This window comes from Medicago truncatula, chromosome 7 (assembly GCF_003473485.1).
Source record: "Medicago truncatula cultivar Jemalong A17 chromosome 7, MtrunA17r5.0-ANR, whole genome shotgun sequence".
NCBI classification, from domain to species: Eukaryota; Viridiplantae; Streptophyta; class Magnoliopsida; order Fabales; family Fabaceae; genus Medicago; species Medicago truncatula.
In genome coordinates, this window is record NC_053048.1 from 45674862 (window position 1) to 45701485 (window position 26624).

General features: G+C 32.3%; 6 protein-coding genes and 2 pseudogenes across 18 annotated transcripts; 5 read left to right on the forward strand and 3 right to left on the reverse strand.

Annotated features, from left to right (window-relative positions):
- Positions 1-253: 253 nt before the first annotated feature.
- LOC25499242 (RING-H2 finger protein ATL16) lies at positions 254-1568 on the reverse strand. Of its 2 annotated transcripts, XM_039827336.1 has the most exons (2): positions 1069-1200; positions 254-974 (listed from the first exon to the last, which is right to left on the reverse strand). In XM_039827336.1, the coding sequence occupies exon 2, from the start codon at positions 875-877 to the stop codon at positions 359-361; it is 519 nt and encodes a 172-aa protein (XP_039683270.1). In that variant the 5' UTR covers positions 878-974; positions 1069-1200; the 3' UTR covers positions 254-358. The 2 variants fall into 2 exon arrangements, with proteins under 2 accessions (XP_039683270.1, XP_013449878.1); XM_013594424.3 differs by having other exon boundaries at positions 254-1568.
- A 1822-nt stretch (positions 1569-3390) lies between these two features.
- LOC25499243 (ethylene-responsive transcription factor ERF096) lies at positions 3391-4120 on the forward strand. The gene has a single exon (XM_013594425.3). The coding sequence runs from the start codon at positions 3564-3566 to the stop codon at positions 3993-3995; it is 432 nt and encodes a 143-aa protein (XP_013449879.1). The 5' UTR covers positions 3391-3563; the 3' UTR covers positions 3996-4120.
- A 1518-nt stretch (positions 4121-5638) lies between these two features.
- Positions 5639-6162, forward strand: LOC120576837 (ethylene-responsive transcription factor ERF096-like; annotated as a pseudogene).
- A 446-nt stretch (positions 6163-6608) lies between these two features.
- LOC25499245 (F-box protein At4g35733) lies at positions 6609-9950 on the reverse strand. 12 transcript variants are annotated; one of them, XM_013594427.3, is made up of 5 exons: positions 9746-9948; positions 9227-9369; positions 8390-8446; positions 7041-8274; positions 6609-6953 (listed from the first exon to the last, which is right to left on the reverse strand). In XM_013594427.3, exon 4 carries the CDS (start codon positions 8190-8192, stop codon positions 7044-7046), a length of 1149 nt encoding a protein of 382 aa, XP_013449881.1. In that variant the 5' UTR covers positions 8193-8274; positions 8390-8446; positions 9227-9369; positions 9746-9948; the 3' UTR covers positions 6609-6953; positions 7041-7043. The 12 variants fall into 12 exon arrangements, with proteins under 12 accessions (XP_013449881.1, XP_024626407.1, XP_039683701.1 ...); XM_024770639.2 differs by having other exon boundaries at positions 8374-8446; positions 9746-9947; XM_039827767.1 differs by lacking the exon at positions 9227-9369 and having other exon boundaries at positions 7041-8073; positions 8169-8274; positions 8374-8446; positions 9746-9942.
- Positions 9951-10824: 874 nt separating this feature from the next.
- Positions 10825-14676, forward strand: LOC120577081 (G-type lectin S-receptor-like serine/threonine-protein kinase CES101; annotated as a pseudogene).
- A 1617-nt stretch (positions 14677-16293) lies between these two features.
- LOC25499248 (ethylene-responsive transcription factor ERF098) lies at positions 16294-17039 on the forward strand. Its single transcript, XM_013594430.3, has one exon. It carries the CDS (start codon positions 16522-16524, stop codon positions 16936-16938), a length of 417 nt encoding a protein of 138 aa, XP_013449884.1. The 5' UTR covers positions 16294-16521; the 3' UTR covers positions 16939-17039.
- A 317-nt stretch (positions 17040-17356) lies between these two features.
- Positions 17357-19422, reverse strand: LOC120576912 (putative F-box protein At1g65770). Its single transcript, XM_039827579.1, is given in 4 exon segments — positions 17357-17487; positions 17585-17700; positions 19066-19141; positions 19144-19422. Coding segments are annotated over 3 exon segments (468 nt in total). The 3' UTR covers positions 17357-17487; positions 17585-17587.
- Positions 19423-24207: 4785 nt separating this feature from the next.
- Positions 24208-25030, forward strand: LOC25499251 (ethylene-response factor C3). The gene has a single exon (XM_013594433.3). The coding sequence runs from the start codon at positions 24326-24328 to the stop codon at positions 25028-25030; it is 705 nt and encodes a 234-aa protein (XP_013449887.1). The 5' UTR covers positions 24208-24325.
- The last annotated feature ends 1594 nt before the right edge of the window (positions 25031-26624 follow it).

A 26624-nucleotide genomic window follows, 5' to 3' on the forward strand; every position in this document is an offset into this window, starting at 1 on the left:
CCTTCAAAATCCATTGGCCCAAGTGACACTCAAAGTAAAGAACAGAGGGACCATGAATTGAACATGAATGAAAGCTGCGTGCGTACAAGTAATCATTGGCTTTCATTTGTGATTTTAAGTAATGACAGACTAAAAGCAATGCATCTTATTTTTTTGACAATATCACATATGAAAGCAGTATCTCTTATTTTCCTCATATCGTTTCTGTCACTCCTTACTGACATAACTGGAATGGAAATTTTGAACGCAACAGAAAGAAAAAATAATCAAAATCAAATTATCACATCACTTCACATTACAAGTTTACATTATACGTATTTATTATTAAACACTGTTCTTGAGGATGTAATGCAGTTTTTTATACCCTACCATAACGAAATGGAAAGAAAGATCTTCGACCCCTGTTACTACTGCTATTACAATCTTCATAGTTACAGCCCTCACTGTTGATTCCACAATCCTCATTTTGATGCCTATTATTCTGTTGGATGATGTGTTGAACATCTACATAAGCTTTTCTATCACTTGCAGAATCCAATGAGAAGGATCTTCTGATAGGCTGAATTGAAAACTGATCATCTTTTTTTCTAACATCAATACACTCATCATCCATTATGGTACCATGGTGGCACTTCCATGGTTTCAACTGCACTGCCTTCTTCTTCTCCTCCGTTTTCCTAGTTGTAGAGTGAGTTCTACTCAGCGTTTCTAGTCTTTCCCTTGACTCATTTCGATCTTGCTGAACCTGAGACCGTGATCCCCGATTCTCTCCATCTCCCCATAATTCAATGACCACAAAATCTTCATCACTACCCATGTTAGAGAGTAACTGAGAATCCTGTGGAGAAGAGCTTGGTGCAGCTATGATACGGTTCATTGGAAATTGTGTGTTACCTGAAATGCTTGTTCTACAAAGAGGGCAGTTTGCATTTGTTTGAAGCCAAATGTTAATGCAATCCAAGTGAAAGTGGTGGCTGCAGTTAGGAAGTACTTTTAGCATATCATGTTCTTGGAAAGAATTCAAACAAACAACACAACCCTTTACACTTTGATGATTATCATCATCACCTTCTCCTTTTGTGAATTGAAATGTTGGTATTCCTTGGATGACGGATTCATCGACGCCGCGAGTCCAAATCCTTGGAGAGAATGCTATGAAGGGTTCTTCATTTTGTGGAGGTGGCAGGATGGAAATCCATCTCAATGGGTGCCAATTTAAGCAGCATTTGGTCACAAAAATCAAGTAGGTGATAAATATGAAAGTAGTAACCAAGATACTTAGTACAACAATGACAAATATGAGTAAAGCATAGTGTGAAGAAGATTGTGCCATTTGAAAACTACGAATGTTAGATATGATATTTAAGATGTTCTTACCTTTTAAGAGATTGATTTGTTTAATAGCAATGTGAAGGAAAGAAAGATATTGTCTTGGAAAGAAAGGAGAATAAAATAGTGATGAAAGTGGAAAACCAATAAAATGAATGCATTTGGATTATTAAGTTGTAAGGAACAGGCACATGTATTTGTCACAAAAGGAACTACACATAGAGAAGCACGAGGGGTCGGTGTTTGACTTTACAAAGAGGGTTATCTTTTTCTTTTGAAAAAACAAATCTTTGCAGTATGTCATTTTTGGCATTTACTTTGTCTTGAATGAATGAATGAATGAATGTTGTCTTGGCCCTTGTCCCCATCTTTACTAGTAGTGAGCTCATAACTGATAAGTGTGTCTTGGATGGTCCTACTAGCTGAAACTAGTGACGTCCCTTAGTGACTGCCATGGATCATGGTCAACCAGATAACTTGAGTCGGTCGAATCCAAAAATATTGGCTCGGTTCGGTTTGTATTTTTTTGAATCTAATATATGCTTTGTGATATCAACTTCTCACACCTCAAAAGTCCCTTACAACAACCAAATCTGTATATGAGATCGGCTGCATAGATCAAATTACATTATAATATTTTATCATAAATTATATTTCATTTTAACTCAATAATCTTTTATGAAGTTTTTCTCAAATTTTTCTGAATTTTTCTTTGCATCCAGTGATATGACTATCCTTCATATGATCTACTATCTTTACTACAAAATCCAAAAACCTTTTACTATAATGAAAAAAGTGATAGCATGGAATCCTATTTCATAACAAACTCGGATTGCAACAATTTCTATCAGGAAAAAAAAAAACCTAGCTGAAGTAAATAACATGGAAAAACAATATATAACCATGTTAATTATTGTATAAAAAACCATGTTAACTAAAAAATAGAAATTATGATTACTAAAAAATTGTTGTACTGACTTTTTTTGTCTAAGAAACTGTGTTGTAGTAATAAGAAACTTTGGTTTTTGTACCAAAAAAAGAAACTTTGGTTTGACCAATTGTCCTAAGAAATTTGAAATCTCAAGATTCATGGAATGGAACACAGATGTCTTACAATACATGATTCCAAAAACATGATATGATGCTAGCTTCTGGACAGATGATAATATAATATTTTTGTTTAAGGAATTGTTTACTTGGTTATGGTACCAGTTTGTCTCTTTTTTTCAACTTTTCCTTTTGTTTCCTTCTACTTTCAAGTTCCAACAATTGTAGTTGACTGTAACAAAAGATCATAATTAGTTGGAAATTGTTATTGTCCACGGAATTTTCTATTCAGCACATACATTCAAGGAAGATTATCTTCCTTCAATTTGGTTTGTGCTCAATGCTCTCGTTCTATATTTTGGCAAACCATGCTGATTCTTTGTTAGAATACACTGAGGACCAAGTTTTGTTGCAATATCAAGATTCTTTTAATTGTATCAGTCACATTTATATGTAATTTACAAATTAGGCTGATATGGACATCATACATTTAAATGGAACATCATACACATTGCTACACTTTCATTTTATTATAGTTTTTTGTTTGACTTAATTTATAAATATGCATCTTAGGAGAATATTCCAATTAACATCAATAGAAAATATTGCAAAATCAAAAAAGCCATCAAATTCTGTTTCAATCTAAGAACTATATATATATATAGCTGTTGAGGTTCAATGTTTCACCTCACTAGGTTAAGATACTATTAACAACGTGATGTACTATATATATATACTCCTATATTGACCATTAGTTTAGACAAACAAGTGGCACCGGTAGGACAAATGGTTATTTTTCTATATCCAAATTTCTCTTAGATTACTATAAATAATGATTAAATTAGCATTTGGTAAAACCTCTTGATATGCATGATCCTTCTGACCTCATAATCTGTCTCGTTAGAACTATATACCAACTAGGGTGATTTTCTTTATGAATAATAATAATCCAAACAAAAATTAGTCCTTGAATTATGTGGTGGCCTTCCAAAGGCACTGAGCACATTATGTGATCCACATACATTGAATTCTATAACCAATCTCAATCATAGATGTGTCTTTTAGCACGTTTGGTAATTTTTACAAATCCATTGAACCTTGAATAAATTTTCACTTAAGTGCATTTTTTGAAGCTCAATATAAAAGGCCTTGTAAATTATGCTAATGACATTATTCTTACACAAATAATGGAAGATGAGTTAAAGGAAAAGGTGAAACAAGATGAATTACCAAAGAAAATAAAGTATAGAGGAGTAAGGATAAGGCCATGGGGAAAATGTGCAGCAGAGATTCGAGATTCGGCTAGACATGGAGCTCGAGTTTGGCTTGGTACATTTAACACTGCTGAGGAAGCTGCAAGAGCTTATGATCGTGCTGCTTTTGAAATGAGAGGTTCTTCAGCTATTCTTAACTTTCCTCATGAACATTATTTTCCTTGCAGTGTGGTATATAACCCTTCTAAGCCGTCTTCTTCCTCCAATTCAACCTCATCATCATCATCTTCAAAGGTTAAATCGGAACTTGTTGAACAAGTTATAGAGTTTGAGTATTTGGATGAAAAATTATTAGAGGAACTCTTGGATTTTGAGAGCATCATCAACCAGGACTTGTTCAAGTAGGAGTTACTTGATTTAAGCATGAGTGATTTTGTTCTGTTTTTAATCCTAAATCTTTGTTTATTACTATGTCAACGAGTTGTTTTGTTGTTACACAACGTTTATCATTATTTACATATGTTTTTGTTCTTTTGGCTTTCATTTGAATGTTTGAATAATAATGTCGATTCACCCATGTGAGTAGTAAAATAAGAGAGAACGTGTGATGAAATCAAAACAAGACATGTTTTCCATACAGAGCAAGACATGTTTCACATTGCTAAGGTGGTCATCAAGTACCTAAGCATGTCAACTAAGCTATAAGACAAAAGACATCATAATTGAAAATTCTTATTAACTCTTTAAGTGAAGAAATGCATGTCATGTCACTTAATAGTGAAACAAAATCATATCCAAAAGAACAAATCATAATAATAATTAAAAGTAGGATTCCAGTGATTCATGACTACCAACTGCGGTTGGCATATATGGTTTGACGTTTTCCTCGTACTTGTTGCGATTTAGATTCACATTTTGAATTCTACAATTGATAAGTTATACGTAAATTCAGTTATAAATTTTCGGCCTTGAATTTATCCGAGTGCGTGTCTTTCCAAATCTACATTTATATATGAAATAAAAAAATCATCTGTCATATTTATGTGCATTTTTAATACCTTTCATCATTAATATACAAATCAACCACATAAAGACTTTCATTGTACTCTACTAATTTCTTGTTTTTTGTATCACAGTTCACCCTTATATGCCTCTTTTTGTCACAACAGGACAAGTTTTTTGGTGAAAATTGAACCAACTTCAAGGACAAAGCATTTATCTAGAAAATTGTTCATTTATCATCCATAACATAAAGTTGTCCATTATAAAGTATTATATCATAAAAAAAAATGTTTACTCCACCATCATCCTTTAATATATATGGTATTTTCTTTTTCTCAAATATTGGAAACTTTCCTAAAGAGGGAAAGTTTTTATTTTTTAGGGAGATAGTAAGGGTAAGTTTGTTCGATCAATTAGAATATGAGTTCAACATATATACTGAGGTCTAACTTAGACCAACCTAAAAACATTAAATTAGAACTAGTTATAACTAACTTAAACTAGTGGTAAGAGATTTTTATGTCCAAATAAAAATGCGCACACTTGTTAACTTATACGTTAATGTTTTTATATTGGTCGAAATTAGCAACCCTCACAAGTCATATATATAACAAGTTTGAGGAAATTATGGATTTGAGAAAAACATGAAAATAATGTAGTTAAGTAAATATGTAGTGAAGGAAACGTTTGCCTTCTAGGCAAGGAAATGATTTTATGTGCAACTATTAATGTCTTAAAGGGTTTTGATAGGTTTAAGGTTACAAGCACACACTCATGAATTGAATAAACATATGGATTAATATGATAAAGTAAAACTGAAAAAGAATAATAATTCAACTAGGTGATTTTCTTTATGAATAATAATAATCCAACATTGAATTCTATAACCAATCCCAGACATATACGGATATATCATTCAGCAAGTTTGATAATTTTTACCAATCCATTGAACATTGAATAAATTTCCAAATAAATGCATTTTTTGTAGCTCAATATAAAAAGCTAAGTTATCATGCCAATAACATTCTTGTACACACAATGGAAAACGACGTAGAGGGAAAGGTGAATGAAGAGGAATTAACAATGCAAATCAAGTATAGAGGAGAAAGGATCCGGCCATGGCCAAAATTTCCCCCTAAGATTAGAGATTCGGCTAGGCATGGTGCTCGAGTTTGGCTTGGTACATTTAATACTAGTAAGGAAGCTGCAAAACAAGGGCTTATGATCATGCTGCTTTTGAAATGAGAGGTTCTTTGGCCATTCTCAACTTTCCACATGAACATTTTCCTTGCAATGTGGTTTATAATTCTTCTAAGTCATCTTCTTCATCCAATTCAACGCCATCATTATCATCGGCATCACCACCACCATCATGGATTAAATCAGAGCTTGGTGAACAAGTTCTAGATTTTGAGTATTGGGATGAAACATTGTTAGAGGAACTCTTGGATTTTGAGAGCATCCTCAACCAAAACTTGTTCAAGGAGGAGTTACTTGATTTAAGCATGAGTGATCTTGTTCTGTTTTTACCCCGAAATATATGTTTAGTACTTAATGCCAATTAAGTACTTTATAAGAGAGGAGTTTGTTGATACACAATGTTTATTCCAATTTGATAAATAAGCTAAAACCTACTCCTTCGGTCCCTTTTTATAAGGATCCATTCTGCGGGTGAAAATGATGCTTATATAAATATAAGACGGAGGGTGTAAAATATAATGAGAACCAAGTTTTGTTGTGACAAGTGCAATTCATGTAATGCCAGCATGGTTTTAAACTGCTCTCAGTAACAGTAAGTGTTGTCTGTGGATGCAGTATCCATGTCCTTTTAAATGGCATTAAATAAATTACTCAAAAAAGTAAACAAACATTGAGGTTTGTAATTAGTTCACATTTGATGGAGGTAAAGTAATTGACATTTACTGCTATGTATCCAAACTTGAAGGTATATGTTTCAAATACAAAGGGGGTTCCATACTCAACACATAACCAAAAATTGTGACAAAGGCTCAAACATAAGATATAGTAGTGTGGCAAAAATTTCTACCAATGAAGTCCTCAACCGTTTAGGTTTAAAAATTCACCAAGTTCAGTTTCAAAATTACTATTACTGAACAAATACGTCATGTCACCTAATATTGAAACAAAATCATATCCAAAGGAACAAATCATACCAATAATTAAAAACTAGGATTACTACTACCAATTACAATTGGCAGAGATGGTCAGACATATGCTCACATCTACTGTGACCTAAGTTCAATTCTATAATTCTGCAACGGATAGGTTATCCATAAATTTAAATACAAATCTTCAATGAATTTGGTGGTTTTCTGTATCCTTGCATGAGGGTGCGCCTTCCTGAATGTAAATTTTAAAAAAAAGTCACGACTACAAGACATTAAATCACATATCATATTTAATATTTATGTGCATAATTATACTTACAAATTAATTGATCACTGGATGGAACAAAGTTGGACCAATCCAAAATTTGTCAGCAGGTTTAGACTCTAAACTCTTCAAGTTGAAACAAGATGCCCTGCTTTCATAATAGAAGTAGATGCAGTTTTCTTCACACCCATAGTAATCTCGAGCCAACAATGCAAAATTTGTGTCTTTATCCAAAACAAACGAAACATCACCCAAATCTTTTACTTTTAACCATTTACCCCATTCTTGATCAAGCTTATAAACTTCCACAAAAACGGCCTTCAAGAAGTAACCCCTTTTGTAATACCTTTCATCATTGATATATAAATCAACCACATATAGACCTCCATCATACTCTACTAATTGCTTCTTGTTTATGTTAGAATTCACCCTTATATGCCTATTTTCAGCACAATGGTACATGTTTTTTGGTGAAAATTGAACCAACTTCAAGGAAAGAGCATTGATCCAGAAAATTGTTCCCATTTTATCCACAACATAAAGTTGTCCCTTGTAATGTATTATATCATCAAAATATTTGTTTTCTCTACAATCATCATTTAACATGATATTTTCCTTTTCTCCAATATTGGAAACAGTCAACTCTTTATCATTATGCAGTGCAAAGACCATGCAACGACCCTCAATAGAAAACAAGATTACTTTGCAAATATTGCAAACATTGCAAACATTATTACGGGATGCACACTTAAAACCAATTTTATCTTCATGATGACTTCGAGTATATACTTCAGACAACTCAACAACTCGAAAGTTCATCAAATCCAAAACTTTTTCGGTATTTTCCTCGGCTCGAATTCTCGTATTAGTGAAGAGATCAAAGAGATAAAGTTTGGAGGAATTTGAATTTTGAAAAACTTTAATGATCCCACCTTGATTAGAACAAGAAGTTGAAGGGTTGTGATCATGTGGTGAGGGTTCAATGTGGTATATTTTGGTTTGGAGTAGAAAATAATTTTGATGTGGAATGCAAAGGTTGTGAGAGGCAGGTGGAGGAGGAAGAAGAGAGCGCCAAAATCTACAAATACTACGGAATCGAACAACATCAATCGTAGTGTTCAGTTTTTTGGATATAATTACCCACAAATCTTCAAGAAGATTTGAGTTTGAACACTCCACTACCTTATTCATATCCATCACATTCATAGCACACTCTTTAATTTTTCTACTTCTTCTTCAAGTCTTGTTCTTCAATTCTCCACTTAGTCCCTTACACCTTTTCTGGTATCTGCTATTCATGGATTATATAATATAAACCAACCTCTCTACATAAAGAAAATTCATAATACAATTTTAAATTAAAATTATAATAAAATGGGTTGTGCACCTTTATGTATACATACTTTTGTCTCCTATTAAGTCTCCAACATTCGTTCTTCTTCGACTATTTTATCAGTTGCCTTCCAAAGGATAAAAATAATACTTAATATGAAACTAGTATGAGTAATCTCTAGTATTTTTGAAACTTAAAATATTCGAAAATTAAAATAAGATGTGGTGCTAAATTATATGTTTTTTTTATGAATAAACAGGTAGACGCTCGAACAGAAAAAGCTAACGAAAAGTCCCTCAACGTCAGAGCCATTAGGGGGGATACAAAGAAAAGCATGAATAACATCAAAAGAATGAAAAAGCAAGGAGAGAATAAACCATGCTTCTCTTAATATATGATTCCAATGAACCTTACAACCGACTCTAGATAAGGCTAAAATACGACAAAGGGATAATAAGGGTGACTCACTCAACAACCCTAACTTAAAGAGTGGATAGCAGTAAGAGAGTCACTCTCAATAATGTGATAGAATCTTCTTTTACGCGCAAGCTTCAGACCTAGATATATACCCTAAAGCTTAGAACCACAGTAGAACACAAGCAAAAACTAGCACTAAAAACCCTTACGAAAAGCTCTGTCAGGCCCCCACACGTCGCCCGTGTCCCGTAAAATGATAAGCAACACCATGAGTGTTTAACTTAACTCAATTCTCCAAAGTAGGGCGCCATGTTGAGGTATTAAGGATACTTTTAATAAATACCACGTCTACTAGTCAAATAAAGATATACACCCTCCGGTCACTATTATAATCAAATTTACATTTTAAATTCATTCAATTAATCCTTATTATGGACCACATACATCATTTAATGAATGAATCTAAGCCGAACAATATAATACCTCATACCTCATATTTGTGTATACCTTATCGCCGGTTTGTGCAAGTTGGTCGGGCAAAAGTGCAATTAAGCCGATCAATATAATACACATGTGGCATTTTAGTCATTAAATTTAGTGTCCATGTATGCCCTGGCCAATCAAGCGACGCCACTTTTGCAAAGAATGGGCGCCAAGAATGCAATTTAGCCAAAAAAAAAAAAAAAACAAAGAGGATTGCTCCTTAGTTACCTGACAATTACTCACAAGCACTTACGGTTCATCATATTTTAAATTGGTTTAACCGATTTAAAAAGTGATTATACTGAATTAAAAGTGATGCAAAGGGCAATTAATTGCCATTGAGTACTTTTGATAATTTGAGGTTTGTGTGAGCAATTATTGTCAAAAACAAGTAGTAAACAACAACCACAGAGCAAGTAAGAACCGATTAACATTTGAAGTTTTGAATACTACCAAATGTAAAAGGAACAGAAGCATAGAAGAACGAAAAACGATTGAGATGAAGAAAAAGGAATCAAATACGTACCTGAAAAAGGAACGTCGTTCACCGCCGTACGAACCACCGTTGACCGATGAAGAATAACAATTTTCTTCTAGAGCCTACTTTTTAATAATTGGTATTATTTGTTCCTTTGAACAAGATTTTGTAACATGACATGTATTTATTCATATATTTGGTATTATTTGTTCCTTTGAACAAGATTTCTTCCTTTGAAGTTTGAACAATTTTCTCATTTTTATTTTCTAACAAATATGATCCATTAATTAAATCAAACTGTAATTTGTTAGTGCTTCACTAGTGAGGGGCTTAATTAATCCCTCATCCTAAAATCCACTTTTAAATTGGCCTACTTAAGTAAACATCAAAATAATTTTTATACAATTATCATTAATATTATTATTATCATATTAGATTTTATACTTGTGTTAAACATTTTTTTACGATTTTTTTTTCATTAAGTTACATTAATTTTTGACATATTAAAATAGGTTTAAATGTGTCATTGGTCCCTGCACTTTCATCAGATTTTGGAATTGGTCCCTGCACTTTTTTTTGTTTGGCATTAGTCCCTGCACTTTGTAAAAATATTGGTATTGGTCCATCTGTTAACTTTCTGTTAAAAAAAAAACAACCAACGGAGTGCCACGTGGTCCAATCATTTCACGCGTGGCACCAATATCAATATTTTTACAAAGTGCAGGGACCAATACCAATATTTTTACAAAGTGCAGGGACCAATACCAATAGTTTTGTGTTTTTTTTAACAGAAAGTTAACAGAGGGACCAATACCAATATTTTTACAAAGTGCAGGGACCAATTCCAAACAAAAAAAAGTATAGGAACCAATGCCAAAATCTGATGAAAGTGCAAGGACTAAAGTCATATTTAAACCTATTAAAATATATCATTGTAAAATATAATAGAAATAGGTTCTCATAGAAAAATGGGATAGGATCAAATGACACCATCAAATTTGACACCAAATCATAACTATTAATCTAACTTTAATCTGATGTCTCTCATCAATTCATCAAATGCTCACATGCTTGATCAAATTATCTAAATTTTAATTTTAGAAACAATTTCTGGTCCTGCTTTTACAATGGATGGTTCAGTGGCTTATAAGTATATGAAAAGTTACATTAGAAGCTCTGGTGATGGAGTAGTTTCATGTTATAATGACGCTTTTGTGGTGAATTATTTCACTGTTGCATCCACTAGTACATGGGTTAATTTTGATGATGTGGAAGCTATTAAAGAAAAAGTTTGTTATGCAAAGAAAAATGAATTACTTGGTTACAATGTTTTCCAAGTTGGGAATGATGACAATTGGGTCCTTTCAACGGCAGGTAAATTTGTTGTACCCTCTTTGAATTGTTTTTCAATTTAAATATCTAACCTGAAAATATGACACAACTGACTGATTTTGAAATGCTAAAGATATTTGGTTATGACTCATAGTTACAAATAAGGTTCATTGTAATCTTTTAAATTACTGTAGTATTAAAATACCAATAAGCTTGATTAATAGAAAAATACTGCTGCCGCATTGGTCGGAGAGATAAGTACAATTGGCCAAACTCGTGATCAAACATTTTGTGGTACTTGTATGTTTATTATTTTTTTTTTTTTTTGTATCTTCTTACTTTTGAACAAATAAGACCTTTCTCTACCCTTGTTCCCCAGTCAAATTTCAGATATTAATTTGAGTAATTTAAATTAAATACCATGTTCTTGACCTATAAATAAAGAATAGTTGGTTTAGGTGGACACATCAACATATTTATATGTTGTTTTAAATCTAGATTAACATTTGTATCACTTTCTTCAGCTTATGAAGTAAATGAAGATCATCATAACAGAAAGTGGCTGATAATTGTTCTAGTTACTACTTTGACTTCTACCGTTCTCTTGGGAATGGTAATTTGCTACTACCACAAAGGTAAGGATAATATAATTAACTTTCACTCTAGAGTGATAAAATTGAATAATAAATAAAGATATTGACATGTGCACAATTTTCACTTTTTATTTATCTCACACCGTTTGGTAGGAACAGTGATTACTATTACAAGAATGATGTACAGATTGGGGATACATTTATCAGCACCTGAAGAAGATCTCAATAGAAATGGTTCTGATTTGATAGTATTTGATTATCTCACAATAAAACTTGCAACAAGTTACTTCTCAAAAGAAAATAAGGTTGGAGAGGGTGGATTTGGTGCAGTGTACAAGGTAACATTTGGAAATTCACGTGTTTCTGAAATATTTCATGCTAAATAGAAACTGTGAAATGTAAATTCAAGATTAACAAAGTTGAGAATTACACTGGTAACTTTTTTTTTTAAAAGGAATTACTGTGGTAACTGGCAAGGATAGTTATGATGTATTCTTTTATGTCAATTTCTATGCATTAAATAAATTGCTGAGATATTTTAATCTCGTTTTAGCCCCAAAACTCTATTAATTACATGATGTCCAGTGCCTTACGTCAAAGCCCGGGAACAGATGGGAAGTGCACCAACGCTCGGATATGAATTGGAACTCCCTCCGAAATTCAGTTAATACTAAAATAGATTCCTAATCCCATTCAAGACCCGCACGACTTTCGCGAAACTCGCCGAGATGTGCATCAATAAGATGGTAAAGAGGCACGGAGTTCTCCTTTTTTATTTCCATCCGTAGATATGGTATGTTGAATCACTTGTAAAGTCGACTTTACTTGACCGTGTCTGCTTCAACTTCACCCTAGACTCGTGTCGTGTAGCAAGACTAACAAGTGGTCGAGTTCATTTATGAACGAACGAGCCACTATTATAAAAAAAAAAAAGCAAGCAAGACTTTTCTTGTTTTTTTTATTCTTCCTTGGCCGTGTGTGTGGAACATGGATTAGCATTATGTCATTCCTACAAGTGTTCCCGAAGGCACTCCTCTTTTTCAAGAGGATTCGCGGCATGTCAAGCCTTGGTAAGGTTCTTCGCTTTGCATCGAATTAAACCACATGCTCCATCGCTTATGCGGGCCCCCGTCAATTCCTTTGAGTTTCATTCTTGCGGACGTACTCCCCAGGTGGGATACTTAACGCGTTAGCTACAACATTGCACGGGATGATACGCACAGCCGCCTAGTATCCATCGTTTACGGCTAGGACTACTGGGGTCTCTAATCCCATTCGCTCCCCTAGCTTTCGTCTCTCAATGTCAGTGTCGGCCTGTCCAATCCAATCGCCGTTGGGGTGAAGGACCGCCATGACCTGATAGATATCTACCTTGACCTCGAATAGGTCTTGGGCGTCAATCAGTGTCATTCGAGTCATCCAGCAAATTTAACATTAAAAACTAATTTAATTTAACATCGGTGCATGTATCAGACCTCCATCTTATGCAGGTGAAGTTTTGCAAGAAAAAACATCTATTAATTTAATATTGATAAATTTTCATAACCATAGCCTTGACAATCATTCAATGTGGGAGTTTGAGCTATCCATCATCTTATAAACTGGCTTTGTAGTTGTAAGTTACCCGCCATCATGTTACTTTAGTCCTCGGTGTGAGGTGGTGTATTAGACTCAACCCCAAATCTAAGAGGATATGCTTGCTCTCAACACTGTAGTATTTGAACTTTAATGGATGCAGAGTTGTTAGTTATGCCATGTTTTCTGTTATGTAGTGTCTAGTTGTTTTCTAAGAATTTCCTCTTCAATCATGCAAATTTATCAAAATTTGAAATATCTCCACTTTGCAAACAACTTTAACCTCAGAGGAAGGAAGGACTGTAGATATTTATGGACCATAAATATGAAATATGTAATTCTCTGATGACAATGTTATGATTTTGTTTTTGTCGGGGGAAATTACGTAATGGAGTAGAAATAGCTGTTAAACGACTCTCAAAAACCTCAAAACAAGGACTTGAAGAGTTTAAAAATGAGATCACACTTACATCAAAACTACAGCATGTTAATTTAGTTAGACTTTTGGGTTACTGCACAAAAAGGAACGAGAAGCTTCTAATTTATGACTACCTCCCAAATAAAAGCTTAGATCATTTTCTCATTGGTTTGTAACATTACTTTGTCCCTATTAAGTTTTCTTCCAGAATTGAATTTAATGCAGATCCAAGGAAATCAATTTTGCTTGATTGGAGGAAGCGTGTGAATGTCATTGAAGGGATTACTGAAGGCCTTCTTTATCTCTAAGAGTACTCAAATTTTACTATAGTCCACCGAGATGTTAAAGCTAGTAATGTTTTGTTAGACCATGCGATGAATCCAAAGATATTAGATTTCGGTATGGCTAAACTTTTTGAGAAGTATGAACTTGAAGTAAATACAAGCAGGATCGTGGGAACGTAGTAAGTAAATTTTAATTAATAATGTGTTATCGTTGCTCCTTGGATGACTCTAACCACGTGTATTGCCTTTTGTAGTGGGTATGTGCCTCCCGGTTATGTCAAAAAAGGCATATACTCACCGAAGTATGATGTTTATAGTTTTGGAGTCCTTCTCTTGCAAATCATAAACGGAAAGAGAACTTCACAATATTACGGCCCACATGAAAATATGAACCTTTTGGAATATGTAAGTTATCGTTCACACTTCCGTTTTTTTAAAAAAAAATACACACACATAATATATATATATATATATATATATATATATATATATATATATATATATATATATATATATATATATATATATATGTGCAATCTTGCACAAGATCTTTACTAATTTTCTTGATGTTAAAACATATAACCAATTTTTTATTTCATTTTTCAGGCATATGAGCTGTGGATGGAAGGGAGATGAATGGAGTTTGTTGATCCTTCATTGGATGATTCAACATCGCATTGTAAAATCATGAGATGCATGCAAGTAGCTCTTTTGTGCGTTCAAGAGAACTCGGAAGATAGACCTTCTATGTTAGAAGTTGATTCACTTCTATGTTAGGCATATGAGTTCCGCTAGAAGGTTCTTAAAAAAAGAAAAAGTGTTCCTGACTATCAATGGAAGCTCGAGGTTTTTTTTGCACAGATTCACTTCTCATATATGTTTTATGTTTTTAATTTTCACTTTAATTAATGAAATATAAGGTTACGTCAACACTATTTTCTTTTACAACTTCTGGAAATAGTTACAATATTTTTAGAAATTTTGAGAATGCAAAGTTAATATTTTTGTTATTTCTGAAATATATTTTCCCTTTTTGTATGTGTAAATTGTGTCCTCTTGAACTTAGCTCAGTTGGCAGAAACAGTGCATAATATATTTAATGTTCGGGGTTCGAACCTACACAAAAAAAAAAACTGTAAAAATTAAAAAGTGGAGTAGTTATGCCGAATTTTTTGTTTAGAAAGATATTATATTGTAAAACTTTTGTTTGACCAATTGTACTAGGAAGCTTAAAATGCCAAAATGCAAATAAAGAATGCACAATATTTGCTCATAAAATTCAGTCAATTGTGTCTATCTTTACGGCTGTCATGCATCTAGAACCTAAAGTGTCTATATCGATTAAACAATCTGGTTCAAGAGAAAGTCTTGCTTGGACACATACCCAACACCTTAATTTTGAGCACATACTCACATAAAACTAACAAAATTAAATAAAAAGTATTTAGTCATATCAATTGATATATTATAATTTTATTTTCTATTAACTTTTTATTGCTTTTGTGTGTGCCCAAAATTGAGGTGTTAGGTTTGTGCCCAACCAAGACTTTCTCCTAGTTCAAAAGCGAGAAAGATTAACAAAAAAAATGCATACAAAAATTCAATTAGTTTTAAGACAATGTTAACTAGTGCTGCGATAATATTTGTTAAGAACATAAAGTAAATTTTGTATTGAAAAGAATATTTTTTACACTTTAGAAATGTTGACTACACAAGTTCTAATTAAGAAGATAAGTATTCAACAATGACTAATGTATAAATATTAAAAAGAATATTTTTTATACTTTTAAGATATCGCATATTTGGTTCCTTAAATAGTACATTGCCATTTGAGATATACTTATTAACATTTTCCATAGTTTTACATGTTTGTGCTAAAAACACTCCACAAATCATTCTCAAAAAGAACATAAGTATTCGGCACAAGGGACAGAAAAATGAAGATGTACATCATAGTGCAATATTTTCATCTCAATATAATTTCTTTGTTTGACTTTGTAAATATAATAAATATGCATCTTAGAAGAATATTCCAATTGACATCAATAACAAAGATTGCAAAATTTAAAAAGCCACCAAAGTTCTATTTCAGTATCTAAGAACCATGACGTAAGACAATATGGATAAACTGTTGAAGTTCAATGTTTCACCTTCCTACCTGAAGATACTATCAACCACGTGATGAATTTCATATAATAATAAGATTGTATTATAATGTCTTGGTCCTTTAATCAATTAATAATCTTATCGTTAGTACTTGACTAAACGGACCATCAGTTTAGACAAACAAGTGGCACTGGTAGGACAAATAATTCTTTTTTCTATATCCAAATAACCTCTGGATGCATGATCCTTCTGACCTCATAGTCTGTGTCGTTAGAAATATATACCAACTAGGTGATTTTCTTTATGAATAATAATAATAATCCAAACAAAAATTAATCCTTGGCTTATAGCATTGAGCAGAGTATGTGATCAACATACATTGAATTCTATTACCAATCTCAATCATTTGGTAATTTTCACTAATCCATTGAACCTTGAATAAATTTCCAAATAAGTGCATTTTTTGTAGCACAGTATAAAAGGCTAAGTTATTATGTTAACATTCTTGTACACACAATGGAAAATGAAAGAAAGAAAAAGGTGAGTGAATGTGAATTACCAAAGCAAATTAAGTATAGAGGAGTGAGGATAAGGCCATGGGGAAAATTTGCTGCAGAGATTCGAGATTCGGCTAGGCATGGTGCTCGAGTTTGGCTTGGTACATTTAACACTGCTGAGGAAGCTGCAAGAGCTTATGATCGCGCTGCTTTTGATATGAGAGGTTCTTCTGCTATTCTCAATTTTCCTCAAGAACATTTTCCAAGCAATGTGGCTTCTAATCCCTCTTCTTCATCCAATTCAACCTCATCATCATCTTCAACGGTTAAATCGGAGCTTGGTGAACAAATTATAGAGTTTGAGTATTTGGATGAAAAATTATTAGAGGAACTCTTGGATCCTGAGAATACCATCAATAACAACTGGTTCAAGTAGGAGTTACTTGACTTAGGGAGGAGTATTCTTGTTCTACTTTTTATCCTAAATTAGTACTTAATGTCGACTTAGTACTTTGTAATAAAATTGTTTTGTTGTTACAGTGTTTATTCATGACTTACATAAGGTCTTATTTTTTATTTTTTTTTTGGCTTTCATTTGAACCACAATGTTTGAATAATAATGTTGATTCACACAACACGAGTGAGGTGGTAAAATACGAGTGTAATAAGTGTGATGAAAATAAAATAAAATAAAATCTGTTTTTCCATACAAAGCAAGACATGTTTGACATAACATGGTCAACTGTTACCTAATTAAGCATCAAACTACAAGACAGAAGATGTCATCGTTGTTCAAAATTAACTCAATAAGTGAACAAAATACATGTCAGTTCACAAAATCTTATTCCATACCAATTATTTAAAAGTGGGCTTCAGAATGAGTCATTGCTATCAATTGCGGTGGTACTGATGGTCGAACCTCTATTGCGACTTATCATCAATAACTTTGGTTGTTCTTCCGTACCTTATATGAGGGTGTGCATTTCTGAATCAAAAATAAATAAATAAATAAATAAGACACAACCACAAGACACTAAAATCAATGGCAATTTTCAATAGTTTGATTATAATAAGGTACTTACAAATTAACTCGTGATAGAATGGAACAAAGTTGGACAAGGCCAAAAAATGTTAGCAGGCTTAGCCTCTAAATTCTCCAAGTTGAAACAATAAGTCCTGTCTTCACAATAGAAGTAGGGCGAGTTTTAGAACGGGAAATTGAGAAATTTCCCCATCTTAGGCTTATTTGTTTCTTACCGGCCGTTACCTATGATTCCAATTGAAAGAAAATACTCATACGGCTTGTTTGTTTTGGGTTATGTTAATGTCAACAATAAAGAAGGGGTCTTTATTTTATTTTAAAAAGGAAAACCTATTTGTCAATCTGAACAGTTTATTTAGCTGCTAAATAATTTACACCAGATTTTGTCAAAGAAGCAAAAGCAAATTTATAGAACAAACAAATTTTAAAAACAATCAACTACTATAAAATTATTTAAAATATTATCTACACTATATTCAAGTATATTTTTTTTAAAAAAACTCGGTATCAACCCAAGAATAGATTAATTCATAGGATACATCCAAGTAATAATATTAGCTAATTTCTTTTAACTTAATTTTAAGTAATATTTTCATTTTTAATATTTTTTCTATGATTTTATTATTTATGTTATAACATGTCAATATTGTATTTTTTTATGAGATTTTTTTTCAATAAAACTTGGGTTTCTAAGTTTGTATAATGAATCTCCTAAAAAAAAATGTATGATGAAGATTTGAGGCTGTTTATGAACTTCAGATGATTTTTTTTTAGTTTTTTTTTAATATTTTTTGATAAAAAAAAAGTGATAAGGATATTGATATTTTATATTATAAAGGATTAAATCGATAAAAAAATGATAAAGTATGACCTGCTCTGAAGCATAAATACTTCAAAATTGATGACACACCTGTATGTGATACGTACCATGCATCAATACGCCCAAATACATATTATGAGAGTATTCAATGATTAAATTTTATTAAAAAAAAAAACAATTGTTTTTTTTTTGTCAGGTAGCCTAGTGGCTAAAGCTCACAATTTAATTGCAGAGAGGTAGAGTGTCCGGGGTTCGAACCTTGACCCCTGCATATAATACGCAATATCCCTATCAACTGAGCTAAGCTCACGGAGATAAAAAAAAAAAAAAAAAAAGCAATTGCTGATACATAAAAAGTATTACTCTTTCTGTTTTAATTTTATAATTTTTTTAATCGGTGTAAAATCATCAAATATTTTTGTTATAGTCGTGGGCAAAGGAAATTACATTTATGAAAAATTCTGAAAATAAAAGTACAATAAAAGAAAGAAAAAGAAAGGCATTCCAATTCCCTCAAATTAGTGTTCCATTCTACTTTTTAAAAATCCATGTACTCAAGTTGATGAGCCGTACAAGTTGCAGGTAAAAAAGACAATACGATCTCAACCATCCTCATTATTTTATATTAAATCAATGATTCAATTTAGATGAGTCTAAGATGGGGAAGTTTTACAATTGCCCCATGCTAAACGTGGCCAAATTGCAATTTCCTTCACATCCGTAATAATCTCGAGCCAACAATGCAAAGTTTGAGTCTTTACCCAAAACAAACGAAACATATCACCCAAATCTTTTACATATAACCATTTACCCCATTCTTGATCAAGCTTATATACTTTCACACGAATAGCCTTCAAGAAGTGACCCAATTTGTAAAACCTTTCATCGTCAATATACATATCAACCACACAGAGATTTCCATCAAACTCTACTAATTGTTTATTGTATGCAACATGATTCTTCCATATATTACTCTTTTCACCACAAAAGAAGTTTTTTGGTGAAAACTGAACCAACTTTAAGGATAAAGCATTATTTATCCAGAAAATTGTTCCCATTTTATCCACAACATCCCTTGTAAAGTATTATATCATCAAAATACTTGTTTTCTCCACCATCATCTTTAATAAGGTATTTTTCTGTTTTCCAATATTAGACACTTTCAACTTTTATCAATATATAGTGCAAAGACCATGCGACGACCCTCAACAGAAAACAAGATTACTTTGCGAATATTACCAACAGGTTCAAACCGAAAATCAAAGTTATGACATAGAGTGTATAGTTCAAACAACTCCACAACTTGAATGTTCATCAAATTCAACACTTTATGTGTAGTTTCATCCTTGGATGGGAGTCTCTTATTAGTGACAAGATCAAAGAGATAAAATTTGAAGGAATTTGGCTTCTGAAAAACTTTAATGAGCCACCCTTGATTAGAACAAGAAGAAGTTGATGGTTCGTGATCATACAATGATGGTTGAATGCGGTATATTTTGGTTTGTAGTAGAACAAATCCTTGATGTGGAATGGAAAGGTCGTGAGAGAGAGGTGGAGGAGGAAGAAAAGAGTGCCATGAACTACAAGTACTGCGGAATCGAACAACAAGTGTAGTTTTCAGTTTTTTTAATATAATTGCCCAGTGGCGGAGCCAGGAATTACATAGAGTCTGGGCGAAAAATTTATCGCAAATTCACATGTGACATAATATATATATAAATTCCTTCCTTAAAAAAAAAAAATATATATATATATATATATATATATATATATATATATATAGATAAATAGTCATATATAAAAATAAAAAAGGATCGTCATATTAAGTTGTTTGAAGGATTTATCGGCAGTGGCGGATCTTGAGTTATTTTCTCGAGGGTACCAAAATTCTATGAAATATATATTAAGCTGTTTGAAAGATTAATAAAAAATGTTAACTGATGTAGTGGTTTAATTTGCATGAGTATGGCCCAGAGGTGTGTGTTTGATTCCCACCATGGAACTTTTTTGACAAAAAAGTAAATATATACAGAAATATAAAAAAGGGACAAGAAAGAAGAATCGAACCCGCGACGTCTGAGAGAAATAACAACTGCTTCTCCACTGCGCTAACTGGAAAATATATAAATAAAATGCCCGATATAATATATATAGAAACATTGCGGTACCATGGGTTCTAAGGAAGATCCGCCATTAATTATCGATCGAGCCCGGGGTCGCCGGGCGGTGAAACCGCCCTGCCCATAATTCTTCAGAAAGATATGAGTTTGAACAATCCTCGTTCTTATTCATATTCATCACATTCACAACACGCACTTATTTTTCCCTTCAAGTCACGTTCTTCAATATGATGAAAAATCAAAGCTACCAAAAAATCTGAAAAATACCATTTTTTTTATTTTTTAAAAAATGGAATTACACACGTGACACACATTAATTGATAAAAGAAACAGACACATCAGCACTAAATGTCATGGGGATCATAAAATCAGAAAGGGGGAAAACTATAGGGGGCAAAACCGTTCGTTTAAAACTATGAGGTGCAAAATCGCACAATTGACAAACTATAGGGGGGAAAAATGCAATTAAGCCTTCTTATTTTCTCATTCAAATCTTATATCTTTCAAAACTTGCAAAAATAAATTATTTTTCATTCATTTTTTGTTTTGAATTTTTTTTTTCATTCATAGAACGTTGAGTTTTCACACCACATATTGTAACACCCCGTTTCCCAAAATCAATTAATTAATAAACATGCATCAGAGTAATTCCCAAACGGGCATGTCACACTACATTTTCAAAATTTGTTAAATAGAATATAAAATCTATTTAATAAAAATCCTTCAAAATCATCATTAATTTTGCAGCAGAAAATTTGCATCAAAACAACAACAACAACTGTTTAAATCTCCATAATTAAATCTTGGCATAAAAGCCTTATCAACATAAATTCAACAACCATAGGGCTAGGTCAGCAATATTCAAAACTTGATACATAGGAATGAAAAACAATAAGAAAATCCCATCCCGTACGTATCAGAGCCCTAGACACTTTGAGCCACCACCAACTACTCAGGATCATCTACAAGTTACCCATAGGAAGGGCAACATTTTCAAGCAGAAGGGGTGAGATTCACAACAATAAAATATAGATATTAAAATTCATCAATTGAATCTAACACCCTAAATATAACCAGATCATCACCATATGTATATAAATATATACTTCATAAAACACATCATCATCAAATCAAGTCTTCATCAATCAAATCATCATTATATGTGTATAAATATATACTCCATCAAACAACATCATCATCATCAATATGGCATTTACAACCAACAACACCGACTCATGCAAATGACATGACAACACCGTATGCACTCAATAATAATTCTTCTTAACATCCCCTTAATGCTCATGAATAGAAGACAACTTAACATAACCCTCCTCGAGTACATTTAACAACTCATAGGTAACATCATAACCTCATCATACTCATCAACATAAACAACGTAAGAGTACACCACCTCTTATAGACAACAACAAAGTAAGAGTACGCCACCTCTAAGAAGAACGATAAAGTAAGAGTACACCACCTCTTATAAAAACGACACGTAAGAGTACACCACCTCTTATAAAAACAACAAGTAAGAGTACACCACCTCTTATAAAACGACAAGTAAGAGTACACCACCACTTATAAAGACGACACGTAAGAGTACACCACCTCTTATAAAACATCTAACATGATCAATCACCAACAACGGATACAACTACTACTTCAACAACAACACCAACAATGATAACAACATCGACAATTTGCATAACTTACTTATGACTCATTCGGCAACGTACAACCCAGCACGCTTACAATTTAAACCAACATTCACATCTTAATTAAGATCCAACAGCAACACTAGTAGCACATAGACATCCCAAAATATGACAATACCAAATGATAATCAACACTACTTAAACATCATACGTAATCCACATAATGCATTGGCAAATTTACCATAACATTAACAACCTCAACCATCTTTTATCAGACTCACTGAACATCAACAACATTTTAATAAACTTTCATTAAAATCTCCTTGGAGTATTTTCATCATATCTCAAAAACTAAAAATCATTTTCAAGTCAAACCAAAGTCATTGGAAAGCTAACAAAATTATCTACAACTTTCATGTTCACACCAAAGACCAATTCAAAACAGAAACGTGTGAAAAAGACGCAAGAACATGAAACAGGGTATGCATCAGACATACTGAAATTTACAGATTTTCTGTCAAAATCGCCTCACGATTTCGACAGCATCAGACATATTGAAATTACAGATTTTCTGTCAAAATCGCCTCACGATCACTGGGATCGCCTCATGATTTCGACAGCATCAGACATATTGAAATTACAGATTTTCTGCGATTTTCTACCATGGGAGCCTCCTTGGCTCCGTTTCTTAACCCTAAACTCTCCAAAATCATCCATAATCATCACCATATGATTACCCTATCATTAAAACGTTAACCCATCACTAACCTACCTGATTAACCACTCTTTCTACCATTCAATTCTATGGTTTCTACACTTTTTCATTCAAAAATCAATAATCAAAACCTAATCCCAAATTTCCCAATTTCTACCAGAAACATGTTAAATCAAAATCAGAATTACAATCTATACTATTGAAAGTAAACCTCACCCTTACCTTAATTCAGATGAACAAAGCTTTACAATTTTGATTCTCTTCACCTGGCTCTCCCTTGGTTCTCTTGCTTTCTCTTGTTTTCTCCCAAAATTGATGTACGTGAAAACAGTTTCTCTGACTCTTTCTAACTTCTCCCTTTTCTTTTCTAAACCTAATTCAACTTCATCTATTTCCACTTAATCCCACACAACTCTCCTTATTTCTAAATCAGCCCCTTGAACTCCAAATATTCTAAATTCCCACTTATTCTATTAAATAGTAAAATAACTCATTTAATAAAATATAACACACCACATAATCAACATAATTATATAAAATCATATATAAAAAAAGACTTTAAATCAACCAATAAGAATTAAATAAAATTGGGGCGTTACACATATGATCATCCTATTTATTAGAACTTCTTTAATTAAAAAAATAAAATAAAACCTAAAAAATTGATGAACATCCTCATCTTCTTCATCATCAACCCTTCTTTCTTCAACCAAAAAAAAAAAATCAAGAAAAAAAGGAAGTGTAAAATTCAAAGTTCAAACATTGACCCTAATATATTAATGTTCATAACACTATCAACCGAGTTGTATTTACATGACTATATAAGTAAATCTTTATAATTTTTTCGAAGGGAATCTTATAATTGTTCAAAAAGGAAAATCTTTATAAAATAATAAATTATATATCAATTAATTAATAATATAAATTTCTTCTTCTTTTTCTCAAGAAATATAAAATGCTTCTTAAAACTGGTGTTCTGAATCTTGGGCCGGGATTGATGAACGATTAGTCTTCGAAAAAACATTGTTTGACTCCACGTGCGCATCCTTTCTATCCTATCAAATATGAATAGGTCCAATCGTTTATTTTAATTTAAACTTTTGTCATAATCTATACACATGTGTTGCTAATTATAAGAGAGAAAGAATAAAAAAAAAGTACCATTGTAATATAAAAATTGAAAGCCACCCTCTTTAATTTCTCCAATTCTTAACCAACTTTTTCCCTAGTTAATTCCATTCCATTTTGAACGGTTTTATTTAATAATAAGCTATTTGGTTATTCTCTCTCAATACGTATGCACCCCTTCTATATATACTCAAGCGTAAATCATTCAAATCTTCCATGCAAAAAGCGAAAATTATCACATACACATAAATCGAGAGAGAGAGATTTCTTTGCTTTTTACTAAATAAAATATATTTATTCATTTAAATCTGTAAAATACTTTGATCAAGATATTTATTGAATGGATTTTTATTCTTCCGCAAATTTATTTGATATTTCATGGGAAGAATTGTTTATGTTCAACAACATTGACTCCAATTCTTCATCATATAGTGGTGAAATGGATTTACAAGAACTCACATACAATGGCCACGTTGAAGAAGAAAACTCACCACAACCATCACTTGCTCCAAAAACCCTAAATCCAAAACCACCATCATGCAAAAGTACAAACCATTCACACGTGAATCCAACAAAACGAGAGAAGAGGCTCTATAGAGGAGTGAGGACACGACCGTGGGGAAAATTCGCAGCAGAGATAAGGGACACAACAAGAAATGGTGTTCGTGTGTGGATTGGAACATTTGATACAGCTGAAGCAGCTGCTTTAGCTTATGACCAAGCAGCTTTCTTAACACGAGGATATAGGGCTATCCTTAACTTCTCTGAGCATGTTGTGAAGGAGTCTCTTCAAAACATGAATTTTAAGACATTGTTAAATCAAGGTTGCTCACCTTTATTAGAACTAAAAAGGATGCATGTGTTGAGAACAAGGTCTAAGAACCCTAGTAAAAAGGGAAAAAGGGATTCCAAGAGCATGGTGTTGAACAATGCTCAAAATGTGTTGGTGTTGGAAGATTTGGGTTCTGAATATCTAGAGCAACTTTTGATGAGTTCTGTTTCCCTTGAAGGTGTTGGAAATCATCAAGTCTTTATACAAAGCTAACAACTCAAACAAATTACATTTGTTTTTATTCTTTAAGTTGTTTCATTGAACAATTCATTCATTTTAAGTTGTATAAACATGCAAATTTCTTGTTCATAATGTTGAACGTTAATAATATAGCAAACATTTTTATCTCTTCATATGTAATTCCTTAATATCAAATGATTTTTGTAGTCACATATATAGTTAATTAGCGAGTATAGACAATTTGATTTATACGAGTCTTAGTTTTTTCAAATCTCATCAGTTAAATAAAAAATTAGTTTAAATCTGAACTACACAAACTACAATTGCAAGCATCAAGATATATTGCGGCTTAGTGATTTGAGTGAGAAACACAATTAAAGAGACAAGCTAGAGTGGTATAGAATGTTGTTTTGAGTAAATTATTGGAGTCTTTTCATATTTTTTACGAGAGGGTAATGAAACCCTAGCTCTTTTGGATGATTCATCAAGTCTAAGATATTTACTATATTAGGTTTTTTCTTTCCATCTCCCTATTATCTTCTTTCCATCTCCCTCGTTTTATTTTTTACCACCTTTTACTTTATTTTAGGCCAAATATCTCTCTTGATCATTTTAGTTTGACAAAAAAATCTGAGTTAGTACTTTAAGTTTTTAAAATTTTAAACAGATCATTTAAGTTGTTAATTTAATGCATTGTTATCCTTTTAAGGATTTGTTTGAAGCTTAAAAACTTAAAAAAATTCAAATAGGTTCATTAAATTAACAACTTAAGTACCTATTTGAAACTTAAAAAAACTTAAAAGGATTTATTTAAAACTTAAAAAACTAAAAGTACTAATTCGGTATTTTTGTCAAACTTAAAGGACCAAAAGAATGACCTTTATTTTACGCACACATATACATACATACATACATACATACATACATATATATACACACACACACATACAATTTGAGATTAAAAAAATGATTCCACAAGATAAATACGAATAGTCATTTCTGTCTTGAATGTTTAACGAGCAATCACAATAGTCCTGCAATATAACAAAATTCTAAATTTACTATCAATATTACTTACATATGAATAGGAGGCAAGCGGGCAACAAGCTGCGCCGCTAGACCTTTTTGGATGAAAGAGACTATTTTGACTACTCATTATTATTAAAAGACGAAAATGACTATCTGTTCCAAAAAGATAATGAAATCTTTGATTTTTTTGTAAAAATTCTAATACACGATATTACAAGAGGTACACTGATCATTCATTTGTTTGGTCATGTATCCAATAAATATGTATTTCATAGTTTTTGAGAGGAATATGTATTTCATAGTGTTGAATACAATGAACTACTAGTAGCTAGTATTCTTCTTAAAAAAAACACTGGTAGCTGGCTAGTAATATTTTTGTAATAGTAAAATATAATTAAATCAATTGGATAAGAAACCGCCATTGATCGTTAAAAGGCTGCTCCATATACAATGCATCATTCCATGAAAACCCGCTTGTCTTCAACCATGAATTTCACAATACTTATGACCAAAGTTTCCGATTATTTATTAAGTAAAGCATGTGTCTACTAATTCGCACGGGTGTGCATTGTTTTGTTTACCATCATAATATATAATT